We start from the raw sequence: 10,371 nt of genomic DNA, 5'->3' as shown, positions 1-10,371 counted from the left end.
GAATTGGAGAGAAAATTGAAAATTAGAGAGAAAACTTACCTGAAAGTCTTCAACCGAGAGAAAATTAGAGATGTATGGGAGGATCGAGTGGAGCGATGACTAGATACTTGAGACGAGGAGGAGAAAATCAAGAGGTTGGAGTGTGAATCGTCACCTTGAAAGAGGAGAGGAGATCAACAGGTTGGGGGCGTGAACTAAAGATCTTTGGAAGATGAGTTTGGCATTGATAAGTTGTACATAGGAGCGAATTTGTATTGGGAATCATCGTCTTGGGAAGCGAGTGTCAAGGATGTAAAGGTTATTGATTAATAAGGGAAATACTTTGTGCTTTAGAGTTTGTATTTTTTTAGATTTAAAAACCAGCTTTAAAAACAAGTACTTTATGTTTTAGAGTTTATATTTTTTTAAGAATTTAAAACTTTAAGACATTTAACAAATTTGCTTAATAATATAGTATAAATTATCTATACTACTTTATAAATGAGATTTGGTAAAAGTCTTAAAAACAAGTTTTGATGCATAAGGTACTATCTTTTTATGCATTGAGTCTTAAAGTCTTAAAAATGTACAACCTCTAAAGCATTTAGTACAACTCTATAAAGCATACTTTGATAACCCGGCTCTTTCTCACTTTGAAAAGACGCTCCACCCTCACTCTCACCCTCACCCTCACGCTCACTTCCCTTTCCAATGCAACTCCACGCTCACTTCCCTTTCCAACGCAACTCCACGCTCACTTCCCTTTCCAAAGCAAATCCACGCTCACTTCCCACGATTCAGTCTCCAAGATGGCTTCTGGTTCAATACCACTTTTGTCGATTTCTCCATCCGATTCCATCCGCTTCCGACGACCCACCAACATGGCTTCTGGTTCATATATCAACATCGACCATACCAATGATCGAGGTTAGGGTTGTATCATTGTATTTCTTGTTTTGTGTTCAACATAATGCTTTTGATTTCTCGATTTATATAGAATTAATGGTATTTCCATGTCCTCAATCGCCCTGCATCTCTCGCTCTCGCTTTGCATCTCTCGCTTTGTCTCTGCATCTCTTCATTTTTCGCCCCTGGTACGATTCTCTAATATGAGCCGTAAATTTTTGGGAATTGCTTCTTGATTTTATTCAAGGTTGCTTTGGGTCTTAGGGTTTAATTTTTTCCCCAACGGTTTGGTGTAAATCGAACACCAATCTTACCATTTTCTCAATCGTTGGCTTTCTCCGGGTAAGATGTTTATAATATTTTTGTTTATATGAAGTATTGTCTTTGTTCAAGGAAGGACTGGATTTCGCTGATATTGGGAATAGTTAGTGTTGTCAGTTGGGGTGTCGCAGAGGTAYCTCAGATCATCACAAATTTCAAAGAAAAATCTTCTGAARGGCTTGCCATCGGCTTCCTTATGACATGGATACTTGGGTAATACTTTTATCTTCTTCACTATAGATGCATAACATGTACTGTTAGTGATTTATGTTGTCGTGAAGTTACAACTCTGGATGGATTGCCATCCTAACATTTATAGATGGTATATAGCACAATCCATTTTTCATAATAGAAATGAGAGAAAATCTCAAGGATGAATATCAATCATGGTATACCTCTTTGCTATTCCATATCAAACATAAAGAGAGATTTTGATTTTTATTCAATCTACATTTTGCATTTGCTACCACTTATATTGYTGTTCCTTCGGTATTTACGCACTGGCGGCCATCCAACCACTTGTGATCTGCCATCATCAATTGGATTTAATCACATATCACCAAACTAAAAGACTCGACTACATGTGTATGATTAATTAATTCACTTACTTGGCTGCAGGTGAAGTTTCCATGTCACCCTCTTTGGCTTGGTTGGATTCATCGCAGTCATCATTGGTTTCAGGCTGTGACCGTTTGTTGTTGTTCTTGAAGCATGAAATGGTTGATTCTTCATCTCCTCTTCCAGGTAATCCCAATGTAAGATTCAAACCATCCTCCATATTCATTTTGCTCTTCGCTTTTTCTTTCTCAAAAATGTATTGATGAACTGGACCAACTAAATTTGGTTTGTCTTTCAAGACTTTTTGTTGATTGAAATGTTAGATAGGTTGGTATATATATATATATATACATATATACATACACATATATTTCTATGAATGTGAATGTGAATGTGAATGCAAGAAAGAAAGAAGAGGGGGTGGGGTAAAGGCAAGTTTCTTTTTTTAATGTTTCCTTGGTGGGGGAGGGAGGTGAGATAACTGATTGAGATCTTTTTATTTCACTATGTTTGATTCCACTATGTTTGATTCCCTCTAGATCTTTTTACTATGTTTGATTCCCTCTAGATCTTTTTATGATATGGGATTTATTTTTACATTCTTTTGTTGGTGGATTCTATGTTGAAGGAAGTAGTTTCTATGTCAATAGATCAGTTTTTTTTCCCAAAGGAGGCAACTGTATCTCCTATTGCTGATGCAAAGGCATGTTTATTGCAGGTTTTGGTATAATTTGTCCTTCTAGATAGCCTCCAAGTAAGTAAGCTATAAGAACACATGTAAATTAAGCTAATCTATACTATCTTGTATTTGATATCAGGTGCTTGTAGGTTGCTTTCTTGCTTCAGTCTCCATCTACCGAAATCGATCAATCGAGGTAATTAGTTTTCCATCTCGGAATCGATTTTTCTATCGATTACTTTTTTGTTGCTTTCTATTGAGTAATATAGTATTAGTTGCTTTCATGAAATCAATTTTTCTATTGATTAGTAGTAGTTGCCTTCTTGAAATTGATATTATTTTAGTCTCTACACTCTTCCATACATTAATAAAGACCGCCCACACACTCCCCCCCAAATAAAATGGGTATTCCAAACCATGAAATGTGTTGTTTGCTTTTTTGAAACTAGATGTGGTGTAGACAATTACTTAGAGCCCACAAGACTGCCATCCAACCATCAAAAATTGTCCAATAATCTGATTAAAACTGCTTAAATTTAGTTACAATTTCTTGGAAGTTAAATGAGTATGGTCCCTATCTTTACATACGATCTACTCAAGGTAAATGAGCAAGAGAAATACACCAAGATCTGTGTATACACATAAAGGAATTGTTAAAGCCTTTGAGCAGAGGGAAGTAGTAGGACCTTTGATATATAGTGATGCATCTACCATTTAATCTTGTTTATCTTTATATCCAAATTGATGAAATACAATAGTCAAATCACACTTGGTCTTTCCTACTATTAATCGAAGTACAACTATAGGTCCTTGTGCTTAACTGCTTATAAGTCAAAGTCATGGTCAAATACATTTAAAAAAAAATTATAGTTTCATAATAAATACCAAAGTTGATGTTTTCTCTGTTTATAGTTTCAAGTACATTTCCTGCTATGTCGGGTTTCTTGATAATAAGCAACCAAAGTTGATGTTTTCTCTGTTTATTTCTGTGCATTGGGTTTTCTGTTTTGGGTGTGGGCGGTACGTAGCCACCATGGATGGGCAGAACGGAGTTGGAAGGAGGGGGATAAAGGACTTGCAATTTCAGTCGATGGAGCGATGAAGGGATGTGTGTTTTACCTTGCCTTACATGCTCTCCATATTCTATGTTTCAATGTACACAATTTGGGGGTCTTTCATGGATCAGTTATGTTTATTTTGATTTCTCTTCTTGATGGATGGTTTTTTATTGTTATTATCTGCTATGTGGTTTTTTATCATTGCACTTACCATTTTTATGAGTTTGATCAAAAGAAGTAATATCTTAAGTTGCTAGAACTTAAGAATTACCGGTAAGCGCTTATTGAGTAAAAATTTGGATAAATATCTCGCAAGTGTAAATATATCATCCTTAAAATAACAAAACCGCCAAAGCTTCGAAATCGTTTACATTTACAGCTTCCGCCGCATTGCGCTGGTAAACAACGGGTTATAGTAATTTAATTTATTTTAAAATCTTAAAAATATAAAACCTGATGTACAATGGAATTTCAAAATCGATGGTGTTATCGTGGTGAGAACTTTTGGGACAAACGCGAATACCATCAGTGTAACATTCTTCCTCATAACTCAAACCTGTGAAATCAACCCTCCCTGGAAGAATGTTGAGAGCTTATAATAACCTACCATCAATAGCTTCCCCAGCCATCAGCATCTGTGCTCTTAAACTCTCCCTTCGTCAAGCCCTTAATTCCACTTCTTCATCTTCATCCAGGAGAATCTCCACCACATTTCCCCTTTTATCCCAAACCTTTACTTCTTCGACATCTTTTTTGGGTTTAAAAAGGGTCATGCGCATGAGGAATCGTCCACCTCTAAGAGCCTCAGGTATTCTTGTTTGCATCTCAATTTGTCTCTTTTCTTGTTGCTGTGGAAAACTAGAAACAACATATGGATTGGTTTCAGTAGTGTTGCTCTCAAACATAGAAAGCTAGAAACGTGATGCTGTCTACCGAAGAATTAGAGATAAATATTAGATTCCGTGGCCACATCTAGTCATTTCTCGGATCTCCTGCAGTTGTATATATTCATTTTAATTGAAGGAACAAGGTATTTTACTTATAACAAGACTACTACAAAACTAAGTTGTCAATTTTCAAAAGTAGAATCAAACATGTGGCATAATACATATATCACAAATCTGGAGGAAATTGTATGTGTAGAGAACTAATGGAATATATCTGTTCCATATAAACAGGGGTTGGGAATGGGGCTCTAGATGATTTTAGTACGTATAGTATAATAAAGCTCTATCTTCAGATACTCAAATAATTTGCAAACATATTTCCCATTAGTTACGTTCAGTCTCCTAACTGTGTACCCTTGACCCATAGACCGTTGATAGTTTACCCTTCCCCACAACATTGTGCTCATTGAGTGGGAGATGTTTTTGACACGTCAATCAGCCTTCAATGATACTATGACAACACTCGAACAAAAATTTAGGAAAAAAATGATTGTCTTCAACTTGAAAGTGTGAGTATTTATTAGATCCATAAGGAAATTTGACTATCTCCTCTTCTCTAGATTATTTAGGGCCAAAATGAGAAAAGTGGCAAAATCTCATTCTTATCCTAAAGTTGGAAAGAGACTAGAATGGGAATGTAAACATGATGATGAACTAACAAAATGTGGGAACTTATTTTCAATAAATAAAGCAATGAATTATGGCATGTGGGCATGCATGATGTCCTCTTTAAAGAGAGCCACACGTTTGCCGAATTCAATCATTATAAACCGAAAAGATATATGTAAATATATAGAAGATTGAAAAAATTCAAATACATCCATTTTAGATTGACAAAATAATTGGATTTCATTACTTACTATCTCTTGTAAAAAAACACAATATGTGTGTATATATTTTCAGAATTGGAGTCCATTTACAATGGGAAAAAATTTAAAAATCATGCGTCATAATTTTTCTTTGACGTAGTATATATAACTTGAGGGATCCTGTATGGTAATGTTGTACATAAAAAGGGTGAGAATGTAAATTGTGTTAGATTACAACTCGTTCGTTTACTAACACATTATTGTTAAGGGGTATTTATAAAGTAAAGAGAAGTCAAACAAAATCACTTTTTGTTATTGGCAAAATAGACAAAATGGTCATAAATGGTGTTTTTTAGCTGTATATCTCAACAAAAAAAAATCATCAGTCACATGCTTGTACTCTCAGTCATGTATGCAGCAACATTTTTTGTTCAAATTTTAATTAAATTAATTAGAGCATTAGTGGGTAATTTGGAATAAGACCATGAAGGGAATGAAAAACCTGACGCAGAGGTGTTGGTTATCTTGATAGTTGTTAATGATTTATGTTAAGCAATCTGGTTGAACTTGGACAAAAATGATGTGAGAGTATACGCATGTAATATGTAAAGCTCTTGTTGAGTTATGCAATTAAAAGGACCATTAAAGTTCAATGGCTTGTATATTTTGCCTGATCAACAGTTTCCCTTCACCCATTCTTTCTTCAAGATCCAAAACTGAAATGTTTTTGATACAAAGGAATGAAAAAACATTGAACGGAGAAGTAGTGGTGTTGGACCTGAGAATGTAAAATTGCAGGAATGCCATTTAGGAGTTGAAATTGAAGTTGGAATGGTAAATCAGAGGTCATAATGTAAAAAAAAGGGGTAAAATCCAAGACCAGAATTGCAATTAGATGCTGAAATGGTATTGCAAGGGAGAAACTGGGATCCCGGAATGATTGATGTTTAAATTGGGACAAAATTTTGGATCCTCACCTTGAGGACAAGGTGTACTTTTGGGAGGGGAGTAATGTTAAGAGGTAGGGATGGCAACGGGGCGGGGATGGGGCGGGGTTTGCAATCCCCGGCCCCGGCCCCGGTTTATATACACAGTCCCCGGCCCCGGCCCCGGTACCCGGCGGGTACGGGGATTTTATTTTCGGCCCCGGTCAACTTTCGGTCAACCCCCAGTCAATACCCAGTCAAATTAAAATTAATAAGTTTTTTTTAAGCAGCATCAACATGACAACATAATTACATCATATCTAGTCTTGCCTAATAAAAATAATAAAATTGTAAAATTAACAATAATCCAAAGAGATGTAAAATTAAAACAAGTGTTTTCCAAGCAACACATAATTCCAGACTCCAATCCCTCAACAATCAACATCTTCATCGTATCCAATCGTTTGATCAAATCCAGCTGGTTCTCCGTGTTTTTTATCTGAAATAAAATAATGCAAGTCAGAAAAACTGTATATACCAATTGCAATTTACATAACTATTACAACAAACAATTTATATAATTATTATCTTCAATTTCTTTCCTTAGCCAACTTTGGCTGCACATCAAAGCCCCAATTGTTTGCGATTTTAGTCGACTTCGTTGTTTCGTTACCTTGTTTCCACTCATGYTAAAAGCCGATTCCGAAGCTACTGTTGAAATAGGAATGRHSAACACATCCCTTGCAATCCGCTGCATGATAGGAAACTTGACACCGTTGCACTTCCACCACATTAATATATCAAACTCTTCATCCAGCGGTAACAATTTCTCTGACAAGTAATCATCTAACTCGGTCTTTTCAAACATGTAATCCTCAGAGATCATATTCTCAAAATCTAATTGCCATGAGGCCTTGTTTGAAGAAGATTTCCCCTCACTTGAAAGAGTAGTGCCACTTTGTCCTTTCCTTTTATTCTGATCATGTGTCTTTTTGTACTCTTCAAATAAATCATTACATAGAGTCCTTATCCTCATAACCTCATCTTTTGAGTCCACACCATAAATCTTCGGGAAGAAATAATTTATCAACTTTAACTTATATCTAGGATCTAGAACAATAGCCACACTCATCACATCATGTATGACTCCCCAATATTTATCGAACTTAAACAACATACTTGATGCCATGTTCCTAATAACGTCATTTTCATCGTCTTCCCAACTCTTAATAGATAATTTTATGTCACATATCAAAGGGAAGAACATGTTGGAAGTAGGGTATTTGGTCCCGAAGAATGTCTCTGTCACACGATAAAATAAACCTAACTTATCACATACATTAGTCGCCATTCTCCAGTCCTCTTCACTAGGTAAAGAAACATAATGTTTCTCTTTCTTGCTTAAACGAGTAAAGACATCTTTCTAAAGCCACATTCAACATTGTATAAACAGAATTCCACCTAGTCTTRCAATCAAGCACTAATTCTCTTTYACAATCTACACCTAGTTGTCGTGCAACGAGTCTAAAGTCTTGGGCTCTTTTAGGAGAACAYGTCCAAAATGAGACACTATCCCTAACATTCTTGATTGCTTTCTCAATCATAGAAAACCCATCTTGCACAATGAGATTAATGATATGTGCACAACATCTCATGTGAAACAACTTACCCTTCAAAATTAAGGAGGAAGGAGAAAGAGTACCTAAGAGCCTGTCAACCAAAGCATCATTTGCTGAACAATTGTCAAGTGTCAATGTTGACAACTTGTTATCAATGTTCCAATCCATAAAGCACTCGATCATAACGTGAGACAATACATCAGCAGTGTGTGGAGATGGCACATGTAAAAAGCTGCATCAAAGATTCAAATAATATATTAAAATGAATATTAACATTGAATTATAAAAATAGCACAAAAAGAATCAGAAATTACTCAATCTTTTGTTTGCCGGTTCACTGACTTCAGTCTCAGGACTAATATTTGACCCCATAGGCATGCTTACAGATTCGTTTGTGTCATTACAAGTCGTATTACATCCAATATCTTCTGTGTTTTTGTTTTGTGAATTTTCCATCTTAGAAAAAGAATCAGAAATTACTCAATTAGGCACAATGACAACGAGATACATTCAAATTAAAACTTTAAATAAAAGCTCCAATCTTATCTCAATATACATTTAACAATAAACAGCAGTTGTAATACAAAGAAACAAAACAGTGGAAACAAACAGTAGCTGTAATACATCTTAGCAATATAAACTTAAACATATGAATGGAAACAAACAGTAGCTGTGAAAAATTCATATTTCATCTTTTTTGTTATGAATGAAAACAAACAGTAGCTGTGAAAATTGCATATTTCATCTTTTTGTTATGAATGAAAACAAACAGCAGCTGTTTAACAAATAAATAAAGTAAAGTAACAACCGTAAAGTAGCTATTTAACAATGTAATCATAGAAATAAAGCTATACAAGTTGTTAACTTGTTATGAATGGAAACAAAATTATGACCTAATTATATAAGCCTAAATCTAAAACAAAAAACCTACTGACCTGATTAATGAAGAACCGAATTGATGAAGTTTGAAGAACGATTACGCTGGTCTGCTCTCTGCTGCTGCTGCTCACGGCTAATCCCGCGCGATTGATGAAGAACGAGTTACGAGCCGCTGTCGGCCTGTCGCTTACAAGGTTCAAGTCAAGAAGGAAGAAGCTGAGGGTGGGTCGACTGCTGCTGCTCACAGCTCACTCTACCGGCCGTCGCTTACAAGGGTCAAGGGACAAGTGGGAACCGCCGAACCGGGGAAGGAACAACGAAGGCGATGGGCGTCTGTACTCTGTCGCTTACAAGGGTCAAGGGACAAGGTCACAACTCACAAGGGCTAGTTGCTGTTGCTGACTTGCTGTTGAGTGTTGCGTCTATCACTCTGTCTCCCAATGGCCAATTCCCAAAGCCCAAATCCAAAAGGCCCAAACACAAATAAGTAGTAACAGACTAACTAACAGTCCTAACTCCTAAAGCCCAAATAACTATTTTATTATTTATTAATATACCGGGTACGGGGCGGGTCGGGGGATACAATACCCGGCCCCGGCCCTGGCCCCGGCCCCGGTTTGCCTCTACCGGGGATCCTCGGCCCCGGTACCCGTTTTAGCGGGGATTCCCCGTCCCCGTCCGGGTCGGGTGAACCGGGTTCCCCACCGGGTCGGGCCAAATCACCATCCCTATTAAGAGGCGTGCATGGGCCTATGCTGCTTTAAAAATATTAGGATCTAAAATTAGGAAATAATATTCCCTACATAATATGAAATTGACCTATTCCGTATATGGTAAGGAGATATATTCCTATGTATAGGTAATGCTAGAATTTCCATAATGAATTAGCTTTATATATAGGCGATTAGTATATGATGGTTCTCATGCTTATTTGATTGTTACTACTCTATAATTAGATTAGCCATAGTTGGAGAGAAGCTTTTCTCTTGAAAGTAAGCTATTTTGTTATTCAATCGTTGTTTTTTATACGATAAATATGAATAGGTAGACTAGCAGCTATCGCAGTTCAATGGAGCTATCTGAAGAGCATATGTAAAACATTTAGGCAGTGTTTGGTTCACTAATGGAATTTGATGGAATTGGAATCCATCAAAGGAATTTGACTTTGAGGGAATTTGATGAAATTTGACCACGCGTTTGGTTGGTAGGAATTGGAACGAAATCTCTCAAAAGAATTGGAACAATCGTCTTTGTTTGGACTATCGCACCCATCACCCTGCTCACACCCTACCAACCACCATGTCACTATTGTCATCGTCATGATTATAACCCCGCCCCACCCCTACCCATACCCTGTCCGACCACCCCAATCCCGCCCTGCTCCATAGGTGGGAGGTTGTTGGGAGCAGTCAGGGTAGGGTGAGGGGGTAGGGCTAGAGTGGGGTAGGGTGGTAGTTGTAACGACTACAGTGATAGGATGGTGGGTAGTGGTGGGTTGGAGTAGGGCAAGGGTGGGGCGGGGCGGGACGGTGGGTAGGGTAGGTTGCGTGGTGGTAGCTGTGACAATGATAGTGGTGGGGTAGTGGTCGGGTATTTGGGGCCTAGGAGTGAGTGGGTATGACGACAACAATTGTGGCATGGTGTTTAGTGGTGGGTTGGGGTAGGGTGGGTGCGGGTGAGTGGCGGTTGT

The 10,371-nt window shown here is 37.3% G+C and overlaps 1 protein-coding gene across 5 annotated transcripts in view; it reads left to right on the top strand.

Moving 5' to 3' along the window:
• Positions 1 to 3,989: 3,989 nt before the first annotated feature.
• LOC112503084 (rhodanese-like/PpiC domain-containing protein 12, chloroplastic) overlaps positions 3,990 to 10,371 on the top strand; it is a 17,256-nt gene continuing 10,874 nt past the window's right edge. For 3 of the 5 annotated variants that reach the window (XM_025107153.1, XM_025107152.1, XM_025107149.1), the window contains exon 1: positions 3,990 to 4,309. In XM_025107153.1, the coding sequence (XP_024962921.1) occupies positions 4,084 to 4,309 (226 nt within the window). In that variant the 5' untranslated portion in view covers positions 3,990 to 4,083. The remainder of the gene's footprint in view (positions 4,310 to 10,371) is intronic. The other 2 variants (XM_025107151.1, XM_025107150.1) reach the window with 1 other exon arrangement.

This window comes from Cynara cardunculus, unplaced genomic scaffold, assembly GCF_001531365.2.
Source record: "Cynara cardunculus var. scolymus isolate 2C unplaced genomic scaffold, CcrdV1 Un_Scaffold_2508, whole genome shotgun sequence".
In the NCBI taxonomy this organism is placed as follows: domain Eukaryota; kingdom Viridiplantae; phylum Streptophyta; class Magnoliopsida; order Asterales; family Asteraceae; genus Cynara; species Cynara cardunculus.
The sequence above is the reverse complement of the archived record's forward strand: the minus strand, read 5'-3'. Positions and strand labels throughout refer to the sequence as shown.